This window comes from Ursus americanus, chromosome 21 (genome assembly GCF_024610735.1).
Source record: "Ursus americanus isolate L20-20 chromosome 21, mUrsAme1.1.p, whole genome shotgun sequence".
Classification (NCBI taxonomy): domain Eukaryota; kingdom Metazoa; phylum Chordata; class Mammalia; order Carnivora; family Ursidae; genus Ursus; species Ursus americanus.
The window spans coordinates 53,865,961-53,882,134 of NC_142147.1; the positions used below are offsets into that span (position 1 = coordinate 53,865,961).

The window sequence follows — 16,174 nt, forward strand, 5'->3', positions numbered from 1 at the left end:
TTTTGATGTAAAGTTCCATGATTCTTTACTTGCGTATAACACCCAGTGCTCCATGCAGTATGTGCCCCCCTTAATACCCACAACAACGTCCTTCTAAGAAGCAGTGAGAGCAGGGCTGAAGCTGCGAGGAGAACAGGGGTAGGTAAGGCTTCTGTCCCAAACTCCAGACCTATCTGTGCACAGCAGAGCGCTCAAGGATGAAATCCAAACACAGCGTTTCCACCTCAGCTTAAGGTTAAACAGAGTCCAGGCATTTCCACTTTCAATTTCACATAGACATAAAAATCCGAAGGGCAACATTTCCTGAAATAAAAACACTGTTGGCAATGACTCCAGAGAAGACGTCTTAATTTGTCCCGAGACAAAAGGAGAGAGTTTTATGAACTGTTTCAGTCGACATGAGCGATCTGATTAATTCAAAAAATAACTTTTTGGGGGGCAAATAACATTCTTTAATTCAGTCTTAGACACTGATGGAAAGAGGGTAACAGGAGATTCCTTAAACTGTCAGTATGATACTTTTGGAGAACAAAGCAACACAGATTGTCTATCATCTATCTACCTATTACCCACCTACATGTGTATCTAAGAGCTATTTTTTTTTTAAATCTTACATAGTAAGTGTTGTCTATTTCTCAGGGGAGAGCAGGTTGATTTAGAAATGCACTTTTCAAATTTTCACGTACAAAATAATTACCTGGAGATTTTGTTAAATGACATTTATGTAGGAGAGACATTTATGTAGGAGATCCTGGTGGGACCCAAGATTCTCCATTTTCAGAAGATTTCTGATGGGTCCAATATTGCCGATCTGTGGTTCACACTCTGAGTGACTAGGAATTAAGAGACCGAGGAAAGATTAACGAATGATTTTGTAATCAAGAAATTTTAGAGAAATAATAGGGTTTAAAGTGGTTTTGAGAAGAGCAAAAACAAAGAATTTTACCATTTACTATTTACTGGAAACCATTCTAAATGCTTTTCGCATTAGAATGCATAAAACCACAAAAATCATCTATTTTTATTTTTTGAGTGAACCGACCTTCACTTGAATGAAAATCAAAGGGACAAAGTGGTTTTAAAAACTCATTAGGCAGGAACATCAGAGGTAGAGAAGTAAGGGTTTTCAAGGCCTAAAAATACAGTGTTTGTAGAGGAAGCGAGAACACAGTATTCCATCCAGGATGGGACATTTACCCCAAAGCCAGTCATTCCTTCCTCCTACCCCTTCTCTTTCTCCTCCTAATTCTCTGAGCTTTGTCTTCAGGTGAGATTATCTTAGAAATCACACCTGAGTTTTGAGAAATGCAGTCATCCATATACCCTTCCCCCATGCCACCCCCCCAACCCCCCCCCCCCGCAGAAGGACTCCCACGTGCGGAAGAGCCTTCCTTCTCCCCAGTCCTAGGCAGTCCTAGGCGAGAGTCAGGAAGCATGTGGGGGGAGAAACCCACCTGAATGCAGACCCCACCCAGGGAACACCTCCCTGAGAACTCGCCTGAGCTCCACCCATCTCCTTCTTCATCCACTCCATCCTAATACCCAAATCCTCCCCGGGATCCTTCTCCATGACAGAGCGTCTCCCTCCCTGGCCAGGCCTGGGATGCCTGTGCTGCCAGGTCTCCTGGGGGTTGGAGAGCAGCATCCCGTCTGCACTATGGTGGACTCTGGCCCTGGCCCTGCTGGCAGTCTCAGCATGGGAGGTGGGCTCTAATTCTATGGATAAACAGAACCATCCTTCACCTCGGTTCTCAAAGCCCTGGTTGTCAATGAGCTCCTTTCCTTGGGGAGACTAGGTTGCCCCATCCGTAGCCAGATGTGGAATGAATCAGCCAGTATGTTGGCATACTCGTAAATATTTTTTTTAAAATAGATTTTATTCTCTGGGGCAGTTCTTGGCTCACAACATTGATCAGAGGTTCAGAGATTTCCCACACAGCCCATGCCCCCATGCATGCACAGCCTCTCCCATTGGCAACATTGCATAAACATTTTCAGCATTGTGTATAGTGTTAAAAAATATATAGTTACATGTGTATCTTTTAAAAATCCCTGGGAATGGCAAAGACCAAATTATAGTGTACTGCTTCAGATCCATACACATGAGATACAGTGAAAATGCTGAGGATGTAAACAGTAACACATTTCTTCCAATAAAGCAAATCCTTTCCAATCCCGGGCAAGCAGGCAAAGATGAGCTCTCACACTCGAAGATGAGCTCACACAAGATTAGATTAGGCTGATTGCATTAGTGGGAGGGGATTTCCTGGGGATTCCGAGCTGTATAAAAGCCCAGCAGAAGACCAGGCCTTCTCAGTGTTTCCAGAAACGCCTCTGTCTCCAGTGGAGTTGGCCCATATCTGAGAGGCCACCGAGAGACACAAAACCACAAGTTCGTTTCTGTGACTATTTGGGGCCTCTGTTTACCCCTCACAGAAACAGAAGAAAATAGGGAGAGGGGGCCATTTTAGATGTAGAAGTAAAGATTCGCTAATTGTTTAATAGAATTTCTTCGGGCAGAGCCTGATTCAAAAACTATTTCAAAAATGTTGATTTATCTTAGATAAAGTTAACTTTTAGATCGTTGCAGAGAATGATCACCCAGACCCAGGGCTTTTAAAAACCGTAAGTGATTTATTAATTTATCTTTTATGCCAACGTGTTCATGAGAACTTCTTTGGAGCTGGTTGAAATTCAGAACCTTGATCGTGAACCCGGAAATGAAACAGAGCAGCACTTCGGCTATGAAGCTCCCAGTCCAGTGGAGAGGCAGAATTATTCTCCCTTAATTTGTCCTTGGGAAATACTTCCTTGCTACTCAGTTTTGGTCATTTACACTTTGAAGGAGGGGCGCCTGGCTGACTCAGTGGGTAGAGTGTGTGACTCTTCATCTCGAGGTGGGGAGTTCCAGTCCCACACTGGGCGCAGAGTTCGCTCGAAGAAAAAATTCGAAGAAGAAAATGTAATTTCTACTAGATTTTCAAATATGTTTGCCCCAAGATTAGATACGGCATTTCTTCTAATATAATCTATTATGATAAATGTTATTATCTTTTTATGACAGTCTGTGGTAATGTGTTCTATTGCTGTTTTTAAAGAAATAATGTTTTCCTATTACTCTCTATTTTCCCATTAGATCCTATGTATGTATGTATGTATGTATGTATGTATGTATGTAAACTCTGCCCCAATGTGGGGCTTGAATTCACCACCCTGAGATCAAGAATTTCGACTTAACCGACTGAGCCACCCTGGTGCCACCCCCCCCCGTCACAATCTTTTGTTTTCCTGCTCTAGTTTCTTTTTTTTCCCCCCACTACAATATCTTAAGATGAACACTTCCTATAAATTTTGTGTTTGTATATTCCATGGCCATTTAGATTAAGGAATTTCCCCCTAAACCAGGTTTTGCCTTGCTCCTAAGTTTTGGCATAAAGTGCTTTATCTTTTATTTCCTATAATTTCCATTTGAATTTCATTTTTTATTTTAAGGAATTTGATTTCAGAATTTCTGGAAAGGTAGCAAATAGTTTGAACATACTTAATCTTATAAAGAAGTTAAATAGTGTAGTTATACTTACTTTTGTTCAATTATGACAAAGGGAGACTACAGAGTGTAAGATATCCAGTTTTTTAATAGATTAAGTTTTCTTTTTGAATCCAATTACATGATCACTTTTTCCAGGTGTTTTATGGTATACAGTATAAGATCCCTAAATCTGTAATCTGTATTTCGTGTGTATATAAAACGTGTTGAGTCTAGTGGAGGAATTAAAAAAAAAAAAAAGTCATCTCCTTGTTTCTCAAATTGGTACTATGTTACTAGTAGAAGACTATATTGGTGTCATTTGAACAAGAAGTAAAAGGGGAGACAGCGGCGAGCTCCGAGGTGGGAGCTGGCAGTGTGGGGCATGGGGCAGTCCCGCGATGTGCAGAGTTCAGGGGTTTCATTTTCTATCCCCCACAGGGCAGCCAAGTCCCTGGGACAGACCAACCCCGATGGACCCCACCAGGCTTTCGATGGAACAGGGGAAAGAATTCTTAAAGCAGCTTGGCATTCCGCAGAGAGACGTAAGTGCGGGTGAGGCTGGGCAGGTGACAGGCGGAGGAAGGAGGCGGCCCCCCAGTCTAGAGCCGAGGCAGCTTCTCCCCCCATGACCACGACCCGGGGTGAAAGCCCGAGATTAGCAACGTGGGTACTTGGGCGCTGGCCCATTACAGGGACGTGCAGTGGTCAGATGGGCAAGGCAGAGGCGACTGCGGCGGCCTCAGTTTCCACCTGGGGACCACCTGCAGTCCCTAGACACCTAGCTCCCCCTCGTGGAGGTCACTGGCAAAGTCACTGCTGAATTGGAGGAAAGGGCCTTTACTCCCTGGTGAGCATTGCGTTCAAGAGCCGCAAAACTAGAAGTTGATTATCTTCCATGATCCGGGGGCTTCCTCCTGCGTGCAGAACCCTGACTGTATCTTGATCCTCCTTCCTCTCTGTCAGCTGGACTTGATGACAGAGAAGTGGGTCGTCGTTGCCGCCGTGGAGGTAATGCTGCGGTTCCCTCTGATGCCCGGAGAGGACCCTCGTGCCCGCTGTGTCTCCAGTAAGAGATGCCAGCCTTCAGGGGACCGGCCTTTCGCAGCTTCACGGAGACACAAAGACCAAGAGGAGAGGTGAGACGAATGTCAGGGAGTAACACGGGCAGGTCTGGGGGGCGGGGATTCCCTATGGGGCGCAGGTGTTGCGTGTCCCCGGGCGGCTTTGTTGTCATGGTGACGGGGTCACGCGTGAAGATGCACAGGTGTGCATCAGCCGCACATCAAATCCCAACAAACCTTTGTCGGAGGAAGTGGCAGGTTTTCTCAGGAAGATGTTCTATGAAAACTGCGTTTTTTGGAAATCCGTAGGGAAAGAATCACTACTTGTTGGCCTGCCCACTGGTTTTGGTAAACACGGGGAGATGCTTTAAGCTTGGAGGGAGCGGCTGGACGAAAACCCAAGACGCGGGCCTGCGTTACACTGTCGTTTTCGGGGAGGACCTGTACAGGCGTTCAGGTTGCAAATCTAATTTCACCGTTTATAGACCAAGTGGCCTTTTCTCAGGCAGTGTCCTATCCTGGGAGTAAGTAATGATGGAAAAAGGTCACAAAATGGCACAGAATGGGACATCAGTTCGTGAGAGGCCACATCACTGTGGGGGTCACTTAGTGATCCGTGAGCCCCCCATCCTATCCAGGCAGAGAAGTAGGGGTATGAGGGACTTCTGTCTCTGTGTCTACATTTTTTTTTTTTTGTCCTTTTCTTGTGAGTAGGGAATCCAACAATCCGTTCCTGAGGGAGAAAGTCCAAAAGCCCAAAGATATGGCAGGGGATTGCACATACCAGCGGCCCCCAAGACCCCCTATAGCTCAGAACGTGAAGAAGCTACAGAGGGGACGAGTGGGGCATAGGAATCCCTCCCCAGGAGAGGAGAATACCAGGGTAAGTGGAGGCTTGAGTGTTTCAGGAACCAGGGGCTCTGCATGGCCCCCGAAGACTGAGTTTAAACACAGAAACCTGTGTGTCTGTAGCTGAGGGGTTCTGACTTATCCAAGCCTGACCTGCTTCTGATGTCCTAACCTGGGGGATTGGCCCATTCGGATCCTCTGAGACGCAACCTTATTCCCTATGTAGCGTCCCGTTCAGCTTGGTGTCTGTGCAGTTCTCGAGTCCACTTCGTAGACATCACCTTTAGACGCTAAATTCCTTCCTCTCGGATCACTTTCTCTAAAATGGGCTCTGGGTAGGGCCATAACGTCTTGAATTTCCTGGCCACGGGCCCTGGGTCTCTGTCCTCTCCCCCCAACGAATATCCAACTCCAAGTATCTGTCCTGACATTAACCTTTGAAAGCCGCCCCTGATTTCTGCTGACTCGCCGAGCATGCTCTCCCTCCGTCCGTCCGCAGGTCAAGTGCAAGAACTGCGGGGCCTTCGGGCACCTGGCCAGCAGCAGGAAGTGCCCCATGAAGTGCTGGGGGCGCGCCCTTGCCCCCCAGCCCTTGGGCTCTAAAAAGAATGAAAACCTGGAACCCGGGAGGCCTCAGGACTTACAGATCTCAGGGTCCTTCCCCAGGACTGGCAGCAGGAAGGAACCAAGGCAGAGGTGAGGAACCAGGGGGTCAGAGTGATTCGCAGGCAGTGAAGCCTCCTCACCCCAAAACAAGGGCGAGGTCTGGGCTCCAGGAGTGTTCTTGGTTCCCGGTCACTGTGTGGGCAGGAAGGTCAGGGGCGTCCAGACAGGTCATACGATTTGTTCCGCAGGCAAGAAGAACGGAAGAGGGAGGCTCTGCCACTGAGACCACCCGTGAGACCGCCACGGATGCAGCTGAGCTGCTGGAAGGATCCCGTGGACGTGGGTGCCCACCTGAGGGTGAGTCTCGCTCCTGCTGTGCTGATCTGTGTCTCCATCTGTGTTTGGCTCCACTGCCGTGCTCCTCGGACGGGCGGGATTCCGCCCAAACCCGGGCTGGCCTGCGGGGGCCACATAGGAGTCCCACGTATTTTCCCTATTCCGGTTTCTTTAATTGAAATACGTATTTTTTCTATTTTGTGCAAGTCGGCTGGCAAATGCTTGTGGAGGCGTTTCTGTGCCCAGTCGAAGGTTCTTTCAGATGCCTTCTGTGATCCTGTATCAAGACGAGGCATCTTTCAAAAATTTTGTAAATACTCTGAAATTGTCCTTCGAAAGGATGGTTGCCATTTACACTCTGCACGTTGTATGCTCCCTGCATCTTTTTTTTTTTTAAGATTTTATTTATTTGAGAGAGAGCACAAGCGGGGGTGGGGGGTGCAGAGGGAGAAGCAGACTCCCTCCTGAGCAGAGAGCCCGATGCAGGGCCCGATCCCAGGACCCTGAGATCATGACCTGAGCTGAAGGCGGTCGCCTAGCTTCCTCAGCCACCCAGGTGCCCCTGCTCCCTGGATCTTTTTTTTTTTTTTTAAGATTTTATTTATTTATTTGACAGAGAGAGCAGCAGCGAGAGAGGGAACACAAGCAGGGGGAGTGGGAGAGGAAGAAGCAGGCTCATAGCGGAGGAGCCTGATGTGGGGCTCGATCCCATAACACCGGGATCACGCCCTGAGCTGAAAGCAGACGCTTAACCGCTGTGCCACCCAGGCGCCTCATCCCCCAACCACTTCTGAGGAGCGTGTCTCTGCAAATGGGCGATGACTGTTGACACGTCTCTTTCTGTGACATTTAGTTTTGTACGTGCTGTTTAAATTGGGTTGCTCCTTTTTTTCCTTCTGATGTAGAGAGAATCCTAAGATGCGTATTAGTTGTTTCCCCCTATTTATTGTCTTAGTCTGCTGGTACAGCTTTGTCCTCAGTTGCTTCTGATATCCACGTTTTCTGTCGTGATCTGGCTGATCGTCAGTCCTGTGTGCAGTACCGTTGACCGTTGTGGCTCCTGAGGGTCTAATATGCGGCTCCTTCCCCCACAGCGCCCCACCAGGCCACTGCCCGTCCAAACAAATACGAAGCGCTCTGTCCTGGGCCCTGTCCGCGCAGGTCAGCCACCCGTCACGACACCTGTCATGCGGCCCACACTGCCTCTCAATAAAGCCCCGGAAATGTGTGCTTGTGAACCAGCCCGAAGACGTGGGGCAGACTCGCCCTGCCAGGCTCTAGGGAGCTCCTGCCAGGACCCGCCGCTCCCTGCCAAGTCCACAGCCAGCAGGCCTGAAGTCTTCTCCCCTGATGTTCCCCAGTCTGCCCGGAAGACCCTGGCCCAGGCACAAGCCAAGCGTCCTCGTGTGGCCTCGAGGCCCCACCCACAGCCTGTCACGGGAAACTGTGGCCCAAACTCCAAACTCAGCATCCAGGCCCCGGGTAAGACGTCTCCCCAGGTCGCTCTGCAGACTTGCCTGAACCCTCCCAAGAGAGCAAGATTTGGCCTCTCCTAACTCCCCTCCCAAGCTGAGTTCGTGGTGACGCGGTCTGGGGGCTGTCCATGCTCTTTAGCTTCTCCCCAGCACACTTGTGTTGGATCCAGACAGCCCGAGTGACCGGGGAGACACCAGCCCTGATGCCCAGCTTTGACCCCCAGGCTCCACCCAACTCACCGGGTCTGAGCGCAGTCCAGGCCTGTGCTGTCCTTAGCCTACCCCACCCAGGCGTGTTCCAGGCTGGCTGGGGCAAGGGCGGGACGTGGGACGGGTCACGGGATGGCAGAGCCCCAGGTTTTCAGCTGCTCCTGCCTGCCTCCAGAGAAGGCTACCCCTACCTGCTGGTCAGAGCCCTCATGTCTCAGAGGCATCGGAGAGGCAGGTTCCCAGGGTCCCAGGGACAGGACCTTCTGGTCTCTTCCCTCGCTGAAGAGAATGCCTGAGGGTGGCTCCGTGGAGAGAAGACTGGGCGTCCAGGGTCCCCTCCCTGGAAGCAGCTGAAAGACAGGAAAAGAGGCAGGAGCACCTCTTTTCTGTGTCCTGTGAGTCAGGCAGCTACGGAGGTGCCTGTGGGCGTGCTGGGGCTCCAGGTGACACTGGGGGTCACCAGACACACACCACCTTTAAATTTTGTACATTTCAGTTGTATTTTAAATGGAGCTTATGAAATTGTCATGCGTAGTCCTTTGTAAATAAGATCTTGTTTAAGAAACTGAGTCAACACGGGGAAGCCATGTTATACCCTAATGTCAATAGAAAGCCATGAAATTCATCTGTGCGAGTGTAAATGACGAAAATTTGGGTAACTGGGAACAGATTGTGGAGAAGTGCTGCCCTCTCCTGGGTGTAGAACTTTCCACACTGATGGAGTGTTTCAGTGGGAATTCTCTTTGCCTTGGGGAACGGGGAATAATATTCTTTTAACCTTTACATTTTGTTATTAAAAAACCATTGCAATGTTATGGTTGGTTACTTTCTTTCGGGATTAATAAAATTCTCTGAACAGAACATATATTACAGCTTTTTTTATTCTTCCTTATCACCCCAGGTCAATTGTTTTCTTCATCCAGTTTTACCTGAGTAAAGAGGAGCTTCATACAGTCTAATCCAAGGACCTGTAACTTTGAAGAAATACAGACTGTCGGGCACAAGCCAGCCCTACTGAACCAGTATCTGGGGTTCTTAGTAATAATTCCAGGTGTTTCAAATGCAGGTTGAAGTGTGACCAGCACGAAAATAGACTGGTTCTCAGTCTGCACATCGGAATCACCTGGTGAGCTTTAAATACCATCACGACTGGTTTCTACCCTTCAGGGATATTCATTTGTTGGGTTTGGTTTGAAACGTGGCATGAGATAGTAGGAAAAAATATATATATGTATAGGTCTCTGCCCCTGGTTCCTGACACAGGGCTCCTAAAATTCCTGCAATTTCTTAACTGATAAGGGCACCGGGAGCATCTCGTGCTAATGAGGCAGCTCTGGGTGGGCTCCTGGGTGGGGCTGGTCAGCAGGAAGACCAAGCCCTGATTAGAAGCTTGAGAACCCTCAGACCCACCCCCGTCCCCCTTCTCCAGACAGGGCAGGGGCTGGAAACGGAGTCAACGGTCAGTCGTGCCCACGAGAGGAACCCTCCGTAAGATCCCAGGAGCGGGGCGTTTGGAGAGCTTCCAGGCTGGCGAACACATCCACACTGGGAGGCTGACACACTCCAGTTCTTTGACAGACTGATAAACGTGAGTGTTTCCCTGAGTTCTGTGAGCTGCTCTCGTAAATTAATTAAACTCAAGGAGGGGGTTGTTGGAACCTCTGATCTATAGCTGGTCGCTCAGAAGCCCAGCTGACGAAAGGCGTCCAAAGTTGTGTGTGTGTGTCGGGGGGGTCTTGTGGGACCTGATACGTCTCGGAGTAGATGGTGGCAGAATTGAGTTGAATTCTTGGACACCCAGCTGGGGTCAGAGGCTTGCTTGTTGGGGGGGCGGGGGGGGTTGGGGGGCAAAAGGGTCCAAAGTGCTCCATATGACAGTAAAGGAGACACAGGAGGTGGAAACTGTTCGCTTACCTGTGTGGATGTTGGGTGTCAAACCCCCTGTGGTTATTTGGGGGGGTTGTTTTTTGAAGATTTTAGGGGGAGAGACAGCAAGCAGGGGGAGGACAGAGGGAGAGGGAGAGGGAGAGAGAATCCCAAGCAGATTCCCCACTGAGCATGAAGCCCTATGCGGGACTCGATCCCACGACCCTGAGAACATGACCTGAGCTGAAATCAAGAATCGGACGCTTGACCGACTGAGCCACCCAGGTGCCCCCTTTTGTGGTTATTTGTAACATGCGGCCAAGGTTAGGAAGCCGGAGGGAGAGCGCAAAGAGGACACTCTGTGAACCTGTGTTCTCTTTCAGTCTTGGGGAAAACTCGGTCCTGAATCAAAAAGAGCCAATGGCGCTTGTCGGCCTAAAATTGTCAGGAGACAATATCTAAGCAAAAACGTTTATTTAGGATCAAGGAATTGCGATGCGGGATAGAGAGATGTGGGTGGCAACCCGAAGAGTGTCTCACTGGGGAGCAGAAGTCAGGGGCTTTTAAGGACAAAAGGAATGCTTGAGTAGGTTGCTCATCAAGGGTTTTGATGGGTGTTGATGGCAGAAACCGAAACTTGGCTTAACAGAACCCATTGCTAAGTCTCCTCACTGAGCAAAAGTCAGTTACTGGAAAAACTTGCAGGTGTGTTCGTGCATAGCCCTTGCGGTATTTGTGGGTTGGCCCCATTCCAAGTTCGTGGTTCCACCCGGTGAGGACGGGCAGAAGACCCACCTCCTGAATGGCCTCCCGGCTCCACTTGAAAACCCCTGGACATAAGTGACGCCATGTCATTTCAACGTTCACAGTCTCTTCAGAGTGGGATGTCACTGGGGGAGCAAACCAGATGTCCCCTCTCTCCCTGTGAGATTCTGTCTCAGGAGAGCGTCTCCGTCTTGCCAGGGCCCTACCCTAACGAGCAGTCTGATAGGACTGTCCAGGCTGCCTCCTGGTCAAGGGCCCCGAACCTGGGAGAAGATGGAGGGAAATCAAGAGACTAGCCCAGTGCCGGTTCTTCAACTTGGGGCTCCCCAGGTTACTTTAACGAGGGTTTCTTGGGAACAGCAATAACACTCCCAGGGCTCCCAGAACAATATGATACAGACATAAGCTTCCGAGTCTCAGCAAGTCCCCAAGCTCCTCAGCATGTCGGAGAAACATGCTAAGAGCAGGTGGAAACGTGAGCCCTCCTGTCACCAGTGGTGCTTTGATTAATGGGAAAGTCAGGTTCCACAAAAGAAATTCTCATTACGTTGATCCAGGAACCTGTGATCTGCGTTGACGTCCTGGGTGTTTTGAGGCAGGTGGTCTAGAGACAAGTACTAAGAAAACCCCACTGTCGAATCTCGACTCAGAGACCCACCTGGTATGCATTTTGTGTTTGCAGTGTAATTTCGAGCATTTGATATTCTTGCCTCTATTACCCAGCTGGTCAGTTGGACCAACCTGGGAGTGAATACATTTGAAAGAGAATCTTTGTCCCCCTTTCTATATTTAAATTTTTTTATTTCTACATGTGAATAACTGCTTAAAACGTAGATACGATATTTGATTTCTTTTCCAGAGTATTCCTGAACACGCTATTCCTTTAGGGACATTAGCCCATTATTCTTGCTGCTAGTGTGTGTTCGTGTTGGGAGCTGAACTAAGTGTATCACATACTTTAGGTCATTCCATCTGCCTCACAGCACTGATTCCCAGTGTAGACATACAGGTGCTAGTGGAAAGCGAGAGGACACATCAGGTGTTGGTTTATGAACTGGAAAGCTTCCCAGGTGAGATCTGAAACCAGCCCCCCTACACGGAGGGCAGAGAGGGACCAAAGAAAGAGGCACATGACCCTAGATGGGTAGGTGGCAGGTGTAAGAAGCAATACACACATGTACGTACTGTCCGGAGAGAAACTCACGCATAAAGGCAACATGACCTACATTTCTCATGTGGCAGAAGTCAGGGGTAGTTGAAAATGCACATTTAATATTTTAATACGCACAAGATTCTAGTGGGGTCTTCCTACAATGCAGACTCTGTTTCAGGAAGTCTGCGGTGGGCCCTGAGGGTCCACATTTTAACAAGGTCCGGTGATGCCAAAGTTATGGGTCCATGGATCACCCCTTGAATGGCAAGGATCTAGAACATTAAGAAAACTCTCCTTGGATAACTTTAAAATCAAGAAGTTTATTGTTTGTTCCCGGGTTTTGGCAGCTACAAAAAAAAAGTTTACACAAACGAAAAGGTCTAAAATAATGACAATAATTTAGCACGTACATTAGATATCATTTAACTGTTTATTTTATAAACATTTGTTTAAATTATAAATCGATATGGTATCATTACACCAATGTATAAAACCACAAATTAATCCATGAACTCTCACCATTCCCATTTTATGAGACTGTTGCATAAAACATCTAGTGAACTGTTGAGACTGAGTTTGAACCTAGTTATTGGGCCTAGAATTTAATTTAAATAGATGTCTGGAAGAGGTTTAACCATTGAGAGAAACAGTGAAAAGGAGATAAGAAGGTAACAACAGGGGCGCCTGGGTGGCACAGCGGTTAAGCGTCTGCCTTCGGCTCAGGGCGTGATCCCGGCGTTCTGGGATCGAGCCCCACATCAGGCTCTTCCGCTATGAGCCTGCTTCTTCCTCTCCCACTCCCCCTGCTTGTGTTCCCTCTCTCGCTGGCTGTCTCTATCCTGTCGAATAAATAAATAAAATCTTAAAAAAAAAAGAAGGTAACAACAGATGATCGTTTTAAAATGTTTATTTGTTATAAATCAGGTAACCATATACTAATTAAAATTAGATAGCGTGGAAAATATTCATTGTCATAGGAAATGTTCAAGACATATTTCCAATTTTGAGTATGTTTTTAAATCTCATTGTGAAACTGTTTGTAATTCTTGGTGTTTGGAAATATCCCCGTATATTAATAGTTTTCGCTGATCTAAATTTTAGTACTTGGGCACAACAAAGATGCCTGTGTTATGATTATGATTCGTACTGAGAAAAATGAAGTAGTAATTCATGCAGATGAGAGGAGCAAAATACAATTAGAGAAAATAGGAGAAAATTTCTGGGATGGGGATATATTTATAATGACGAGGAATATCCAGTATGAGAGGTGTTTCTAGTGGGCACTAGTTTAGCATTTGGGATTTCAGATTTCAAATTTGCAAGGCTTAAAAGTCAAGACCGATGTAAACTCATTCTGTATATCTTTTTTTAAAGATTTTATTTATTTGAGAGAGAGAGAGAGAGAGAGGGAGAGCACCAGTAGTGGGGGGGAGGTGCAGAGGGGGAGGGAGAAGGACAAGCAGGCTCCCCTGCTCAGTGTGATGCCTGCTGCAGGGCTCAGTGTCAGGACCCCGAGATCGTGACCTGAGCCAAAACCAAGAGTCAGATGCTTAACTAACTGTGCCACCCAGGCGCCCCTGACACTTCTTTTTAAAGGAAAAAAAAATCCCTAGGGATCTCCATAGATATAAATGGTGGATCTGTAATTTGGATGATCCTTTGGGGAACTCATGGACAATTTCCTTTAGCACAACAGTAATTCCTACGGTGGCGTGAAACAATGATTTAACCGGAAGACCTTAACGCCATTTGCCAGAACTGTCTGAGCTCTGCACGTACTTCCTAGGACCCAGCCTTCTCCTGGAGCCTAACACGGCAGCCACCCGGGAACTGTGTTCCCTTCAATTATGAGCACCCAGCAAGTGAAATTAATGGGTTTCTAAAAAATGTTTGTTTGTTTATTTATTTTTTAAAGATTATTTATTTATTTATTTGACAGAGAGAGAGAGAGAGAGCCAGCGAGAGAGGGAACACAAGCAGGGGGAGTGGGAGAGGAAGAAGCAGGCTCCCAGCAGAGGAGCCTGATGTGGGGCTCGATCCCAGAACGCCCCCTAAAAACTGTTTAGACCTGCGGTGTCCCCAGTCTCTAACTTCAGTGTTGATGTCATCAAGGAAAATATTTTAACATAAAAGATTGTAGTTTCGGGGAGCCTGGGTGGCTCAGTAGGTTAAGCATCTGCCTTTGGCTCAGGTCATGATCCCGGGGTTCTGGGATCGAGCCCCATATCCGGCTCCCTGCTCAGTGGGGAGCCTGCTTCTCCCTCTGCCTGCCGCTCCCCCTGCTTGTGCGTTCTCTGTCTCAGTCTGTTTCTCTCTCTGACAAGTAAATAAATAAAATCTTAAAAAAAAAAAAAAGATTGTAGTTTTAACCAAATTGCAATACAAGCCCTCCTCTCTCTATTCTCCCTCTTTTCAATACAACACCCCGTGGCTCTGAATGAATACTGGTTTCCTCTTCCAGCTGAGACCAATCTTGTATCATCCTTGCTTAATATTTACTCTAAAATGGGTTTTTCTGTGCTATTATATTTCTGAAATTTTATAGCTTTCCACGTACGTGACAAAATGTGAATCTGTGTCAGAAATGGTTATTTTTTACTGTAAATGGCCAGATAGTCCATCTTTTACTTTTTGTAAGCCGTGCAGTCTCTGGGCAACCACGCCCTCCTGCTCTGGTTAGATCCGCAGTACGTAAACACAGGGCGCAGCTGAGTTCCCATGAAATGGGCCACTGTGGTTCTGGAGAAGAACCGAACCAGGCCCTTTTGGATCTGCCTGCCCTGGGTTCTGCCCGCGCAGACCCCCACGTAAGTAGTCCCTTCATCCACACTGAATCGGGCAGATTTCCCTTTGAGTCTCGTTTCCCCATCTGATACTGTGGATGGATAAGTGGCAATGTTTTCTCGTCTTTGTCACTCAGCTCTGTGACTTCCTGGAGAACCACTTCCTAGATGAGGAGGTGAAACTCATCAAGAAGATGGGTGACCCCCTGGCCAACCTCCGCAGGCTGGCCGGCCCCCAGGCTGGGCTGGGCGGGTATCTCTTCGAGGGGCTCCCTCTCAAGCACGATTAGGAGCCTCTGGAGACCAGCAGCCTTCGAGGGGGCCCCTCTGACAAGCCCCTGATACCAGGGCTTGTGCCTCAGCCTCTCCCAGGAGCCCTTTCCCAAACGGAAACGATAAAGCTTTTTGCAGCAAACAAACAAAACCCCACGAAACAGATGGTGGTGTGATTGAATGAAACTCCAGGCTCCGTGTGTCCCCAGAAGCAACGGACGAGCTGGCAAACACTGTCAGAATCAACTTGTGCAGAAATCGGCAGCGAAAAAGAAAGTCCAACCAGAGGAAGGCTTCCTATAGGAAGAAGATGGGGCTTTGGTCTAGGACAGCAAGAGCACTGTGGTGTATTAAATGGCCTGCCTGCTGTCACAAGCCCGCCCCTTGCTCCTATTCCTGTCGCTGATGCCAGAAAGAGTAATTCAAGCCTCCTCTCAATTGTGCTTGAACATTTGGACCCATCTGCCTCATGGTAGGAGAAGGGCTTGCCTTTGCTTCACCAGAATCCTAGCGTTCCCAGGACTGGGGCACTTTCCCAGGCCTGGAGAGGACATGGAAGCTCCCTGCCTGTTGCCCATACCTGGCCCTGGGCCCCTCTCCCATCTGGCTGTTCGTGAGTTCTATCCTCTTATAATAAACCGCTAATCTCATGAGTAAACGGTTTTCCTGAGCTCTGTGAACAGCTCTAGGAAGGTGATCGAACCCGAGGAGGGGGTTGGTCAGGAGCACGGGTAGTTAGGGTTTGAGGAGGAAACAGGACCTGGAAAATGACTAAAACAAGTAGAAGGTTTCTCATTTCATGTAATGGGATGCCTGGAGGTTGCAGTTCAGATGTGACAGGTGTTCTAGGGAGTCGTCAGAGTCCCAGCCGCCTCCTCTGCCCGCGCCACCCCATCACCAACTGCTCGCTCTCTGAGTGGCAGGACAGCTGTCTCGTTAACTGGTGTGATGGTGAGTTTTATGTGTCGGCCTGCCTGGGGCATGGGGTGCCCCCATACTTAGTTAAACATCATTCTGTGTGTGTCTCCGGGGGTGTTTGTGGGTGAGATTAACATTTGAATCCATAGACTAAACCAGATTGCCTTCCCCAGTGTGGGTTGGTCTCTTCCAATTCCTTGAAGGCCTGAATAGAACAAAGATACTGAGTAAAGGAAAATTTGTCTTCCGCCTGTCTTTGAGCCGGGACATAGGTTTTCTCCTGCATTCAGACTCGGACAGGTAGTGTCTCCGGATTACCAACTAGAGATTTTGGGATTTCTCACTCTCCA

The 16,174-nt window shown here is 48.2% G+C and overlaps 1 protein-coding gene across 1 annotated transcript; it reads left to right on the forward strand.

Annotated features, from left to right (window-relative positions):
* The first annotated feature begins 3,973 nt into the window (after window positions 1-3,973).
* On the forward strand, window positions 3,974-8,362 carry LOC123786891 (protein FAM90A27P-like). Its single transcript, XM_045789225.2, has 7 exons — window positions 3,974-4,071; window positions 4,493-4,665; window positions 5,305-5,473; window positions 5,939-6,135; window positions 6,294-6,402; window positions 7,476-7,863; window positions 8,007-8,362. The coding sequence occupies exons 1-7, from the start codon at window positions 4,000-4,002 to the stop codon at window positions 8,360-8,362; spliced, it is 1,464 nt and encodes a 487-aa protein (XP_045645181.2). The 5' UTR covers window positions 3,974-3,999.
* The last annotated feature ends 7,812 nt before the right edge of the window (window positions 8,363-16,174 follow it).

Bases quoted from the DNA above. Each gene is read 5' to 3' on its own strand.
- LOC123786891 (XM_045789225.2), top strand. From the start codon at position 4,000: ATGGACCCCACCAGGCTTTCGATGGAACAGGGGAAAGAATTCTTAAAG. The intron at 5,474-5,938 runs GTAAGTGGAGGC...GTCCGTCCGCAG, and splicing joins CAGGAGAGGAGAATACCAGG to GTCAAGTGCAAGAACTGCGG. The intron at 6,136-6,293 runs GTGAGGAACCAG...TTTGTTCCGCAG, and splicing joins AGGAAGGAACCAAGGCAGAG to GCAAGAAGAACGGAAGAGGG.